The 15,246-nt window shown below is 38.5% G+C and overlaps 1 protein-coding gene across 1 annotated transcript in view; it reads left to right on the top strand.

The window, feature by feature from the left end:
* CHCHD3 (coiled-coil-helix-coiled-coil-helix domain containing 3) overlaps window positions 1–15,246 on the top strand; it is a 286,824-nt gene that overhangs the window by 166,504 nt on the left and 105,074 nt on the right. Inside the window, exon 5 of the mRNA XM_061165830.1 lies at window positions 12,831–12,914. Coding sequence (XP_061021813.1) covers window positions 12,831–12,914 — 84 coding nt within the window. The remainder of the gene's footprint in view (window positions 1–12,830; window positions 12,915–15,246) is intronic.

The raw sequence follows: 15,246 nt of genomic DNA, 5'->3' as shown, positions 1-15,246 counted from the left end.
ATTCTTTTTCAGATTCTTTTCCCTTACTGGTTATTGCACAATAATGAATATAGTTCCCTATGCTATACAGTAGGTCCTTGTTGATTATCTATACATAGTAGTGTGTGTATTTTAATCTCAGCCTCCAAATTTATCCCTCCTCCCACCCTGCTTTCCTATTTGGTAATCATGACTTTGTTATATATGTCTGTGAGTCTCTTTCTGTTTTGGCAATAAGTTAATCTATGTCTTTTTTTTTTTTTTTTTTCCTCCTTTTAGAGTCCCTGTACAAGTGATATCATATGGTATTTGTCTTTGTCTGACTTACTTCACTTAGTATGTTAATCTCTAGATCCACCCATGACGCTGCAAATAGCATGATTTCATTCTTTTTTTATGGCTGAGAAATATTCCACTGTGTGTATACACCACATCTTTATCCATTCATCTGCCGACTTCATATAGAGGCTGAAGATTTTTTTAAATTCCATCATTAGCTTTGGGGGAAAATGGGATGTCTTGAAGGGCCAGGTATTGCTTCATACTTTCATTACCAGTGACCACTGATAAGGCTATTTTAAAATATAATTTTTATCCTTTTAATACTTTTACAGTTTCATTGTTTCTGGGTGTACAGTGGAGTCACATCTTGCTTAAGAATTTAGTTTTAACACCAGCATGTGAATTTTATTTGCCAGTTATACCTTAATAAAGCTTAAAAAAAATCCACATGTGAAGCCAAGATTCCGTTTGTTCAGATTTTCTCTTGGGAGTCCAGCATTGCTGTCTTTCTTTCATTACTGAGTTAGTAGGTTTCTTTGAGCACTAGATGAAGTGTTGGCTTTCAGTTAAGGACTTTGTGAATGAAAACTCTCTAGAACCCCTAGCATTTCATTCTCTGGAGAGAGTTGGGGCATGTGGAACATGAGACAAGCCGAGTGTAGAGCTGGCCTGGGCTTCTGAAATGGGGGGAGCCTATGCATGAGTTAAACTTTCCTCTTTCTGCTCCTTAACCTGAGTAGTTGGAGTTGCATAAGCTAAGTGTGCATGTGATGTAGTTCCACTGTACTGTCCTCTTTAAAGCCCTGTGAATGAGATGGGGATGCCCAGTTTTCTGAACTTAGTCTTTTGTTGGTAGAAAACGAGAGCGATTGTGATTTGGTTAGCAACAGTGTAGTGAAATTATTTTAGAAAGTGGCCCATTTCACCCTCCATCCTACCTTTTTGAATTGGCCAGGTGGTGGCAGGTTCAAGAAGCAGCACAGTGAATATTGCGGAGTGACAGAGAGCCGGTGAAGTCCCTGTTGCTTCACCAGTAGCTGCAAACCCACCAGTGGTGCCAAGTCAGGCAGAGAGGGGGCTGCGCTGCTGCCGCACAGCGTCTGCCCCTGGCAGCCAGGGGTCATGTCCACATGATTATTTCCAAATGTCGTTTCATATGTGCTTGTAGCATCCTGGCCATTTGGCAGTAGAACATACGCATTTGTGGAATTTCCTCTGGCCTAGCTGTAGAGTAGATTCAAAATGAATAATGGAAGAAATGTTGTGGTAAATGTAATGCATGAAATGCAGATGTTAAGGGCTCTTAGATACTATTTAGCCCATCCCCTTAACTTTGCAAAGAAGAAACCCCCAAAGGCTAACCTGTCCATGATCATGAGTTAGCAGCCATTCTGGAATTAGAACTTGAGTTGTCTGAAGACTGTTCTGTAGCTTTTCCTACCATACAGAATTTCTGGATCGAATTGTATCCCCCAAGTCTATTTGGATTTACTCTGCCTGGCCTGCACAAGTGAAGCCTTTCTAAAGTGAATTGTTACCAAGCAGCAGATAGAACGGCGTTTTTGCTTGCTGGTTTACTTCCTGTTTGAACTGGAAGCCAAAGTTGAAGACCTGCTCAGAGTTCCTTGTTTGTCCTCCTTTATTTTGTGTTAAATGGCAAATCAGGTGATGTGGCTGCCCTGGGGAGTGCACCTGTCAGCTCTTCCTTTATGGGAGAGCCTGCTGCCAGAGTTCAGTTAGCAGAAACCTGGGATCCACTGCAGCGTTGACTGACAGTGCATGGCGTGGATTCTGGAGCTGGGTCTTTCTGCTTGACTCAGAATCCCTTTCGTGGGCAGTCTCTGCTCTGGGGCTCCCCATTGGCTGACTGAGGTTTTCTCAGAGCTGCACTGTTGCTTCCTTCCTTGTCTCCCATCACAGGTGTCAAACCTGCAGCATCATAGAAGACTCTCCCTGTCTTCTTCTGCCCCGTCGCTTTATCCTTCCCCCTAATAAATTTCCTCTACTTCTGATTCTATCTCAGCATCTGCATCCCAGAGGAACTGAACTGTGATAAGCTACATAGGTGGTTTTGAAGACATTAGCAGGCTATTCTCCATTAACTGGTAAAAAGTCTCTTCATGTTGCTGCTGCTGCTGCTAAGTCGCTTCAGTCGTGTCTGACTCTGTGCGACCCCATAGATGGCAGCCCACCAGGCTCCACCGTCCCTGGGATTCTTCAGGCAGGAACACTGGAGCGTGTTGCCATTTCCTTCTCCAATGCATGAAAGTGAAAAGTGAAAGTAAAGTTGCTCAGTCGTGTCTGACTCTTTGTGACCCCATGGACTGCAGCCTACCAGGCTCCTCTGTCCATGGGATTTTCCAGGCAAGAGTACTGGAGTGGGGTGCCATTGCCTTCTCCACTCTTTATGTTGAGTACTGCTGAAATGTGACTACCAGTGTTTGACTGGTCATCTTTACGTTGTCTTCCCTTAAAGTCAAACCAACATGAAATAAGGTTAGATAGTGTTGGTATGTGCACTGCTGCCAAGAGGCAGGGGTCCAAGAACCAACTTTCTCCCTGACCTCAAAGAATTCCCTCTGACACCAGGGACTTTGAAGCCTCTTACTTCCTCTTAAATGAGCTGGATGGTCTCTGGATGTTTTTTTCAGCTCCAAATGTGAAGTAGATTGCAATAGGAGAGATTGACTCTGGCCAATTGGTTTCAATCGTGTGAACATTAAACCAAAATTTAAACTGAAGAGATACAAGTTAATACAAAGAAAAGGAATTCAGAAGTTGTGCAGTAATTGTCTCCATGTTGTTGTCCAATTTATTTGTCAGATCAGTGACACCAAATACCGTGGCACAGATAGTACAGCTTAACTAGCATCTCTGTGTTAGAGTGCCTCTGAGATTTTAATCTCTATGGTAAAACAAGATTATTTGTAAGTGCTTGGAAATGGAAGTATTATTCCCTACAATATGGAATAAGAAGTAGAGACAATTTAATATAATTGTGACTTAGGTTACGAATTCCAAATACCTCCACTGTATCAGCTGTGGTCTGGAGAGAAACCACTCTGCCTTTACATGTAATGGTCACATTCAGTGGCTTATAACACCAATCTGTTCTGCAGCTGAATTTGATAATAAAAGCTCCTTCCTGCTCTCAGTCCTTATAGTCATATAGTTTTATTAAATATGACCCTTTTTAACCACATTTTCCTCTTTGAAATATAATTCTTATCTTTAAAGTTTCTGAGCTTACTAACAATTCTCTGACATAGAGTTCTTATATATTTTGTAGAACTTGGGTTTCTGGAACTTTGTTTTTATGCAGCTGCTGTATCTTAGTTACACATGGTCTTTTGGATCATGCATGTTTGCATTCACTTGGTCCACCATAGTCATAGAGGAGCATAAGCTAGTGTCATTAGAGAAAATAAAAATTACACATCTGAGAACTTTGAAACCCTAGCAGTTCATTTCCCTTTTGCCTCCGCGTTTATTTACTCTTTCTATGTGTTGGGTATCTTGATGTGTGTTCTCTTTTTAAATGGCTGTTTTGAGAGGAGCACGGAATATATGATACTGAGCTGATGAGGTGATATGTTTCAGCACCTTTCATGTTGAGACTTCATGTTGAAATATCACGTTGCTTTGTAATGTGAAACTGTGTAAAATCATAACATGCCTATTCTTAGGAATGCTGTATAAAATATTTAACAACAGGCCTGGCGTTGTCACTTCCCAGGAAGAACAAATGTTAAACCTCCAGCACCAGTGCTCACCAGTTCTGCCTGAACTGAACATTGGTCACATAGATTCAAAATCTTATGTTATATGGACATCGATTCTGTTGTTACAGGGAGCCATACAAAAGATAGAACCTGTTTTGTGCCTTTTCTATGTAATTAAAAAAACGTTGAAACTTCCAGTTTCTTCTCTAACTGGGACATGATTAACTACTTTATATACCTTGCTTTTCTACATTATACCCTTCAGACAACCCTACAACCGAGTTACACTGTGATCAAGTCTCTAGCCCTGTTCTACCATACATGTAGGCATTTACTCAATAGAAATTTATTAGCGAGCAGGTACAGAATGCTTCATTCAACTCACCTGTAGAACTCAACGGAGTCCCAGTTGTCTGTTCTTTTAGGTGCTCTTTGCAGGGATTGTTCACCTGTTGGCCTCAGACAACTAGCAGTCCTTTTAAACCAGTGGTTCTCAACTGGTGCCAGTTTGGCCTTCCTGGAGACAGGGAGCACTGTCTGGGAACGTTTCTGTCTTTCGCAGCTAAAGAGCCAGGGGGCGCTCCTGGCGTCGTGGAGGCCAGATGTGCTGCTAAACATTCTTCAGTGCACAGGACAGCTCTCCACAGCAGGGGGTGATCTGGCCCCAAATGGTGGTAGTGTCGAAGGCGAGACTCTGCCCTAAACCAGTGGCTGGACACAGGACTGTTCAGAGATGAAGCCTGAGGCGCTGTTCCTAAAGTTAGAACTACTGGTCTTATTCTCATAACTCATATTCTCAGAACTTGTTCGCACAACAGATGTAGGAGTATCTTTGTATACGTTCACTAACCTTACATCTTTTTGATAGCTTTCATTTTACCAATAGAACATCTGATGTTTATCATGCTAGTGAACCATTTTCTCTAATAAAATCTCATTTCCAACATAACTAGCGAGGCATCACTGTTGATCAAGATATGGATAGGTGAAGCCCTGGTTGCAGCCATATCTAACGGTTTAAGCTTCCAAATTGTGAAGTTTTTGGTAAGAATACTACCTGTTGATCACTTCTGGATTGTGCATTCTTGACTAATACACCAGCAGCACCGAGTTCAGAGCTTCATCTAAGTAATGTGCACACATACCATCCCACTGAGGGTGCTCTCATACTTTGAAGTAATGTCACATGCTGCGACAGATTTGTTTCCCAGAAGCTGTGTCTACTCACCTCCTACAAACTCTTCCCCTCAGTGCACTTGATTTCATCTTGGCTACCATGTCCTTATGGGAGGAATAAGTCTCTTTTCTTGTCTGAGAAAGTCTGAGGTTGACAATAGGAACAGTGGGTAAGTGAACATGTATAATACAAGACAAAGTCAAAAATATGTGCCCTGAGAGACATGTGGAAAGCTTGATTAGGTGTAAAAGTGTGAGAGGCAGCAAGGGTATGACATGGCAAAAACCACATGAAGGAAGAAGATTCAGAACGTGTTTTAAAACTTGATAGGGGTCTGGACTGGGTCAGTGCATGGTCAGCTGGTGATTTAGCTGAGCTCGAATGGATGTCCTGGTCTCCTGATCCGTCACCAAGTGGGTTTCCAAGTATGTCATAGTCCTGGTAAGTTCTGAGTTACACTGGAAAGCTGAGGAAGTAAATCTGTGATTTAAAAATGTTTTTTTCCCCTCTCTAAAACTGTAGAAGAAAGCTTGTAAAATTGTTTGTGATTTCATCTAGCACTTAATGTCACTGCTTTTGTCAAGTAGCATGATCTGCACAAATGTTATGAGAGAACTACTGGAAAAATTTAAAGCAAAGTACTACTAGGCTGCTTTCTGTTCTAAATGTATGTACCTAACAACCTCCTCACTTCATTGTTAGTTTACTTTTTAATTTGAAAGACCACTTATTCTTTGCCTTTGTTCTTTTCAAGAGAATAGGCAGACACACTCCCAAAAGACAGGGGACACATTCAGTAGTATAGTTGACAATATGACATGTAGAGCAGGGTCCTTTGGGGAAGACAAAACAAACAGAAACAAGTGGATTTAATCAAATCCTGGGAGATTGAGTATGACTTCCAAACTTGGGATCAAGAAGTCTATTGGAAGAATGGTCTTTGTCTTTCATGCCTTGGTCTGTACTCAACTTCCGCCAGCTCTTACTGTGATGGTGAACATAACATTTCAGGCTGGGGTTTGCTTATAGCTTATGTTTAATGCCTCTAAGTAGTCACTGAAAGGTATACTCAAGTTGATAATAGGTTGGTCATTGTTCAGGTTCACTTGCATGAGTTAACCTTTTGGAGGTCACCTGCTGTGGTTTGGAAACCAGGGCTTTGAGTATAACTCTTTGTTTATTAATGCCACTTGACAAAAGCTCAGTGAACCCTATGTAATTTCTCATTTGTAACAAAAGTCTAGTATTCAGCTAATTGAATACATGGCCACTTTAATTATTTTGTTACGGCTAATTGATATTCACAGTGATCATGTTCTACAGTTTCTAAATGTAATATTACTTTATAAGTTTATGGTTCAGCCGCTTCAGATATTTCTGGGTTTTTTTGTCTCTTAGCGTCAGCATGTAGTTTTATTTTCCTGTGTATCATGCTTGATGTAGGGCTAACGTGGAAGAAAGCTCCTTTCTCTGTTCTTACTTGCCTGTGTGAGTTGATAGATGCATAGATTGATTTTTGCCTACCACAGATTGTCCTTATGATTGGGAAAGATTAAATCTTTCCCAGTTTATTATATGTGTGTTTTAGATTTGTTCAGTCGCTCAGTCGTGTCCAACTCTTTGCGACCCCATGGACTGCAGCATGCCAGACTTCCCTGGCCATCACCAACTCCCGGAGTTTACTCAAAACTCATGTCCATCGAGTTGGTGATGCCATCTGACCATCTCAACTTTTGTCGTCCCCTTCTCCTCCCATCTTTCCCAGCATCAGGGCCTTTTCCAGTGAGTCAGTTTTTCACATCAGGTGGCCAAAGTATTGGAGTTTGAGCTTCAGCATCAGTCCTTCCAATGAATATTCAGGACTGATTTCCTTTAGGATAGACTGGTTGGATCTCCTTGCAGTCCAAGGGACTCTCAAGAGTCTTCTCCAAAACCACAGTTCAAAAGCATCAGATTTCTTACAAGATTTAAAATGATAAGAAATGTAGTTATAGGGATTTCCTGTTTAGATTGATTTAGAATTGTTGCGTTTTCTCAGTTTTAGTAATTTCTGTCTTCATAACCTCCTCCCATGGAAAATTGAGCTGATACCTGCTTTGTTTTCTACCTTGAGGTATTGAAATTGAACCCTGGCCTTTAAAGAACTTTGTCATTTAAACTATATGTTTTCCCATAGCACCAGCTCTCCCCTCACACGCCTCGTATGTGATGTGTGAAGCAACAGTACTTGCTCGGAGCTGAGTGATTATGATGTCACTGCATTGCCAGTGCTCTGTGCCCCATTCCTTATCTCAGCCTCCCGGAGCAGCCAGGCCTAAGAGGGCCGAGGTGCCATGCCCAGAACCTGTCACTGTGAAGATTTCTCTAGGAGCATACATGGAAAGGTACATGGAAACTATCTTTATGTCACAGACGGAATCCCAGTATTCACTTCTCTTAACTTACTGTATTGTTTGTTGTTAACAGCTTCAGGTCTCTTCTGAAATGAGGAAAGTCTTTAAGGAAGTACGTACGTGTTGTGTACTTCATTTTGAATCTGGCTACCAGCACCGAGTGCAAACATCAAAATGTTTATGTGTTGGGTTTCTTAAAATTCGATTTCCTTATTTTCTTTCTCTTGTACATGGCACACTCCAGTTTTCCATAATGATCCATTTAGGTGCTTTCTGTCATGTTTTCAAGCCCAATCACATTGTCCAGAATCTAACAGAATCTGAAGACTAATCAACACACGTTACTTCTTGAGAAGGAATAGCGAACCAGAGACAGTGGGGGAAATTTTTTATATCCATCTTTTCCCCTAAGAAACGATCCTCCTGTAACAGTGAATAACGTTGTAACCCTCTTCATTGTCATTTGTTCATTTACAATGATTCCATATCTGTCAGACAGTTCTACGTGGAAGTTTCATTCCCTGCAGTTGGTTTACCGCTTTTTCTTAAGTCGCGTGTGACTCTTCATCCTCGGCAGCTATTAGTTTAGTCAGTGTATCCCAGGCTTATTTAAGTTTCCAGGTTCGTGCTGTGTGACTTTCTCTCCCAGCCTCACATTAACTGTTTCAAAGCAGTGTGCCATTGAGGTGGTGTGGCCGTGTTTCTGGCTCTGTTCTTCTCCCCAGCAGATCTCAGGCTATTGATTCTGTTGACAGTCTAAAGGAAAGACCTAGGATGTCAGCCTGTGGTTGGGTGTTTTCAGGCCTTCGGAGGTGGTTCGTCTTTAGTGTGCCTATCTCAGCTTTTGATGTGTTTCCTTAACAAAATTCCAAGGATTACATCTTACGATGTGGGTGTTTCTGCATATCTTTTATTTAGGTGGTAATCAACCTTTCAAAATTAAATTTGGTGGTTAGTGTGGTCTCTTTTAGGCCGAAGCTGTATAGTTGTGATACTGAATTCTTAATGTTTTCTAAATAGCCATAATAGAATATCTATTACATTTTTTTTCTTAAAAAAGAAATCTCAGTGTGCAGCACTATGTGAACAAAAGCAACATTATTTAGTGTAAATGGTTTAAGAACCATGGTTGGTAATGTCATGCATTGAATGGGGAGATAATCAAGTCCTTATACATTTAGCATTTACTAGGTAAAATAATTTTCCATGCTGTAAATAACTGCTCAAGTTGTTAAATTTGTTTGTTAGTATTAGCCACTTAATTACTCACTCTTTTGTCTTTTGTACCATGTTAGATTTCTATTTGATAATCACAGATAAATGTATGTGATAATAATGTTTAAAGATTTTTGATTAAAGAAATATAACTTTGTTACAGAGATTTTGGAAAATAGAGAATAGTCTAAGAAAACTACCCCGCTGTGCGTATCATATCCACTGTTAACGTCTCAGCATATATTACACTTTTTCTGTGTCTACATAACTAGGTGCTCAGTTTTTCCTGTCCTTCCCTTCTGCCCCCCCCACCCCCATTTCTTAACCAAAATTAGGAATTTAGTGTACCTGGTAATTTGTGACCATTCCCCTCCCCTTAATATTTTGAGTTAAAGAAATCAATTATTCTATTAAAGCAGTATTTTTTAATGGCTCTCAATGTTTGATCATTATGGCCAGACTCAAGTCTTTATAATAAAGAGCCTGTTGTTGGACCATATCTTATATACACACACCTCTGTTGTTCCCAGTTTTTTGTTGCTTTAAATAATGTTGGCAGTGTTTTCTTAGATATAAATTTTTGTGTGCTTTTCTTAGTATTTCTTAAAATTAAATGCCTAGAAGTGAAATTAACTAACTGATAAGCAAATTAACATTAGTAAAGATATATATATATTTAAAAAATTATTTTCATAAATTTTAATATGCTTTATTTGGATTAACTTAAAAATTTTATATTGTTAAATTCACTGTTTTGCGATACAGTGTTGTTTGAGTTTTGACAAATGCATGCACTTGTCTAACTACCATAATCAAGAAGGAGAATTGTTTCCTCACCTCAGAAAATTCCCTCCTTTGTCTTTTGACTACGAAGTGTGTTTATTTTTAATACGGAAAATGTAAGGAAAAAAAATAATTAGAAACCCCTCATAAGCTTATCACCCTGCTATAACCTCTGTTGACATTTTGTTGAATATCCTTCTGTTCTTTTATTTCTTCTTCCCTGCAAAAAAAGAGATCATACTCCCCTTTCTGTTTATAGTCTTTTTCTTTTTTTTACTTAGTATATTTTGAGTATATTTTAATTTAACCGTTAGATCGGTTTTTGTTTCTGTTTCTTTGCAATTCTAATTAATCTTATCGTGAATATCTTTGCATATTGCCATAATTACTTAAGTCCTAAAAGTAGAGTGTTTAGCTCTCAGTGCATATGTAGGGTTTTCAAACTTATTTACATTTTGTCAAACTGATTTTTAAAATGCTTATGCCAATTTATATTCAGACGAACAGTGTCTTGAAGAGAATGTTTTTCATGTATCTTGGGCAGTATTATTTTTATTTTATATTTTTAAATCTGATAGATGAATTATGGAATTTTATTTTAATTTTCATTTTTGATTTCTTGTGGGTTTTTAAAAAATGTGTTATGTACATTTTTGTGCAGATTGCTAGTCTGTGTCACTTGGATGTTTTTCTCTTGACTCTTTGGGGATGGAGAGCTTATTTTTTAAGTGCTTTTTATGTGAGCAATACTAATTTCACTGTTAGGGGTTAGTATTCTTTTCATTTGCTTGTTCATTTTGTTTAATGTTTTTTATTTTATGGAGGTTCTCATAAATCCATCCTTCTGCATTTCCTTTATATTTGGGGGGTATGTGTTGAATTTAGACAGATCTTTCCTCTTTAGATCACATAGCCTTGCATATTTTCTTCACATATAATTTTATCAAAAAATTCTTTCTCCATTGCTGCTACTCCATTACATTATTACTATTCCTCTTATACTCCTGTTAGACTAGTAAGGTTTTTACTGTTATGTCAAGGAGCCATAGATTATGTGCTTGCATATGTGTGTATTTTTTATTTAATCTCATTATTTGGTTTTTAAATTATTCTTATACTTTCAAGAAGCATGAACTTTTTCATTGAAATCTTCTATTCAAACAGAATTTAATAGTACAATAATATTCAAATATGTGCAAAGTTAAGCAAGTCCTCTTATTTTTTTCCCCATTGTCTCCTTTGGCTTGCATTTTAGGTAAATACTGTCCATCTGATTTCTTGGTTGACGTTAGGGGAAAAAGTGTTTCTCCTGGTAAATAACTGTTTCTCTGTTTTTTACATGCCACAGGATATTGAAATCAAAGTAAGTAGCAAAACAATTACCTACAACAAATGTGCAAATGAACTCACCTGAGTTAAGCATGTAGTGACAGTCTCCCTTACACAGGTTGAGCCAGGAGAACCTTGATCGCCTTGCATGGCAAAAGAATGGGAATGCCAAAATATTTATTTTGCTTATTTCTTAAAATTTCTAGTCAGGCTTGTGTTCAACATTCATTGACCAAAAAATATGTTAAAAACTTTTCTAATGTGGGTAATGTAGGGAGGTTTGTTCTCAGAAATAAAGGTTATTTAAATATAATAAAAATAGAAACAGCAGTTTAAAAAATGCAGTTTTCATTGTCCCTCCCCCAGTTTTATTGAGATATGATTGACCTACAGCAGCGTGTGTGAGGTGTACAGCATAACAGTGGTTTGACTTACACACCTCCTGCAGTGATGACCGCAATAAGTTTAGTAAATACCCATCATCTTCATATAGACACAGCATTGAAGAAGTAGAAAAAGATGTTTTCTCTTGTGGTGGGAACTCATAGGATTTACTCTCTTATGATCTTTATAAGGTAGAATAGTATTAATGATCTTATCATGTTGGGCATTACATTCCTAACGTTAATTTATCTTATAACTGGAAATTTTTATCTTTTGACCACTCTCATCTATTTACCCCCCTCTCTCCCCCTCACCTCTGGTAGCTACAAATTTGATCTCTTTTTCTCTGAGTGTTTTCATTTGTTTGTTTTTGAAGTATAATTGACCTGCAGCACTATGTTAGTTCTTGATATACACCATTGTGATCTGATATTTCTGTATATTGGAAAATGGTCATCATGATAAGTCTGGTTGCCATCTGTCACCATGCAGAGATATTACATAGTTATAGACTTACAGACTACATCCCCCAACTGTAGTACATTTCACATTTGTGAATCATTCATTTTGTAACTGAAAGTTTGTATCTCTTATTTACCCTCACTTGTTTTTCTCCTCCCCCAGGTGCCTCCTCTCTGACAGCCACCTGTTTCTTCCCTATATCTATGACTCTGCTTCTGTTTGGCTATATTTGTTCATTTGTTTTGAGTTTTAAATTTCACGTATAGTGAAATCATACAGTATTTGCCCTTCTTTATCTGCCGTTTTACTTACCATAATACCCTCTCAGTCCATCCGCTTTGTCCCAAATGACAAGATTTCAAAGAAATGCATTTTTAATTTAGCTTCAGAAACATCCATAAGAAAGCATTATTTTTTTCAAGGATAAAGATTTTATTGCTTGAGTTTTAATTTCATTAAAAAGATAAATTAGTAGGATAACTAAGAGTTATAAAATTACTTTTATTATTTTACTTTTAATTACTTAAAATTATTCAAATAAAGAATTAGAATGGTTTTTGCCCTTTTGCCAAAGACAACTATGCCATTAAAAAGGAAGTAGACCGATACATTTATTTATATGCTGGTTTCACTGGGTATTTTAAGGGTTCTCGTACGGAAGGTTTATGTAGGGTTCTCGTACGGAAGGTTTATGTACAAAATGTTATATAGGCATTTTTTTATTGCTCAAGAAAGGTTAATAACTCTGTGTCTTTTGCCTGGGATAAAAATCAAAGTTTTATTAAGCAAAATATTAATCCTTGAAATTACTCTTCAAAAGAGAAGTTAAATAAAACTGTCTGTGCTGTAGTCTGACATTATCAGAAACATTTGGACAATGTAGGACACAGCTGTTACAGTTTAAAAAAATACAATGCAGGCCCATTCTTTACATTTAAATACATCAGTCATCATCTTATAAATGTTTTTTCTATAGCAGAGACCTACTAGCCTGCAAAAAATCTTCATCTTTGTATACGTATTTCTAATGCAATTTATACTTAACTTTTGCTTTGCTGTTACTGCTTTTTCTTAATATAGTGTATTTTTCATTTCTTTTTTTAGGCTAAGCAGCTGGAAGAGAAAGATCGGGTGATAAAGAAGCAGGATGCATTCTACAAAGAGCAGCTGGCTAGACTGGAGGAGAGGGTATGACTGTTTCTTGTCAGTGATTCTCTTCTCTTAACCACATCTGCAGTGTTCCCATGGGTGTATTTAAAAATCAATACATTAGACCTGTAACCACTTTTCCTAGTTAAAAAGTGGCCAGGAAGTAAAGAAGCCAACCAGGGCGATCATTCTGGAAGATAATGTCATTTCTACTTTGCTAGTTTTGCGTATTGTTGTGTTACTGGTTCGTTGATAACATTTTACTACTCAGGAACTCCCCCCAGATATTTTCCCCTATATGTTTAGAAGCTGCATTGTCTCCAGGTCAAGCAGTAGAGTGCTATTCTGGGCTCTCCCAAACACTGACTAAACTTGAGCACATTCTTAGAAGCGGAAATGTTTTGAAGGATAAACTGTCTTTGTGAAAGCTCAGTTTCATTGCACTTGTGGCCAAGAAATGAATGTCTTTTTCAAAACTGGTGGACAGAAGCTGAACAGTAGGACTCAGGAGAAGAGTTAGGGTGGAGAGTGGAGGAAGTACCTCTGGTTTCTATGACTATAGATTTCAACAGCCTCGAGGAAATTGAGACTGCAACAGGAGGAGGCAGTGGGCTTAAGATTGGAAATTTGGGAACCCAGTCAGTGCCCCTGTTCAAGGAAATACTTTATTGTCTAGGATAATTTCATACCTAGACCATGAGGTTGCAAAGCTGGTTTTCTCTTTCCTCTGATTGAGACCTCCAAATTTGATTTGAAATAGCATGTTTAGTAAACAAAAAGTAGGTAAACTAAGAAATAGACTGTCAAACTCCATTCAGTATAAATATTTGTATGTTGTCTTCACCTCTCTCTATGTCACTTAACTTAGTACTTCTTGAATGTAGGGACCATTTTCTCAGTGATTCAGCAGATGTGTGTATATGTCAGGCCCTAGTAGTGCCAGAGATAAGCTAATGAAGAAAGTGAGCTAACCTGCTGCCCTTGTGGAGCTTAAATTCATTAAAACCCTGTCAACATGTTGAATGGCAGATTATAATAACATGCAAACAGTGAAGTGGAAAGAGGAGTCCCAGGGCCTAGGAATGTAGGTGTGGGGCTGGGTGGAAGGACCTTTCTAAGAGCTATCTGGGTGTGGGAAGCAGGCCAGGACCAAGCCCTGAAGCAGGGTTGTGCTTGACATGTTTGGAAAGGCTAGATGGCTTGTGAGTTGCTGTCTTCAGTAAGAACTGAAGCAAGAGGGACTTATTAGGTTGATGCAAAGGTAACTGCAGTTTTGGACTGTGAAATTTTAAATCATTATAACTAGGCTGAAATATATCTTTATTAATCAAAATAGGAACCATCGCAATGAACACATTTTTGCCAGAGACAAATGACCCTTGAGGTATGGTTTGCAGAGGACTGATTTAGTGCACAGGTTCTGACACCTGGGGGCTTAGATTCAAGTCCCTGAACTGGCATTACCTGCTGCCTATCTCGGAGTATCATACGTAAACTTTAGGTTTCCTCAGCTCTAAACTGAGGATTTAGTAGTACCTACCTCACTAATTTGTAAAAAGAGATAATTCTCATAAATTAGCTGTAAGACTGCCCAGGACAGAGTAACCGTTCAATCAGTGGTAGCTCTTCTTTTACTTCTATCCCGAGCACTGTTTCTGATGTAATGAGTAAATATTATCTGAATCAAATGAACGAGTGAAAGGTTTTGAGGTGATTAACCAGGAACCTGCTTTTCCCCCACCCAATGATATTTTTCTGTGCCTTCAAGTATTACTGTGCTAGGTATATTTTGACGTTCTCATTGATCACTGTTACATACAAGAAAAGGCACTTATAAATATTCACCCATTTCTCATAAATGACGAATTTCCTAGAGATATTCAGTGATTGGTTTGAGGCACTGAGAGGATGGATTTACTCTTGGCCAATTAAAGATGGCGCTAGTGGTAAAGAACCCTGCTGTCAGTGCAGGAGACATAAGAGAAATGTGTTTGATCCCTGGGTTGGAAAGATCCCTTGGAGAAGGGTGTGGGAATCCACTCCAGTATTCTTGCCTGGAGAATCCCATGGATCAGAGGAGACTGGCCGTCTACAGTCCATGAGGTCGCAGAGTCAGACCACAACTTAGCAACTAAGCCTCCACCACATGTAATACCTCTCACATTCTTAAAAAGTTTATCTCACATCTATGTCAGCTTTGATAAAGCTGGCAAGATTTGCAATGAAACAAGTATTTGAAAAACTTTAAAATGGCTTTGTCAGTGAAGAGTTGATACCTTTGCATGTTGGTTCTAAGAAGGGTGAAATTGGTGTACAGTTAAATTACACTTATTACTCCTCATGAGTTGGAGAAAGGAAGAAATTATCTCAG

Source organism: Dama dama, chromosome 18 (genome assembly GCF_033118175.1).
Source record: "Dama dama isolate Ldn47 chromosome 18, ASM3311817v1, whole genome shotgun sequence".
Taxonomy (NCBI): domain Eukaryota; kingdom Metazoa; phylum Chordata; class Mammalia; order Artiodactyla; family Cervidae; genus Dama; species Dama dama.
The sequence above is the reverse complement of the archived record's forward strand: the minus strand, read 5'-3'. Positions and strand labels throughout refer to the sequence as shown.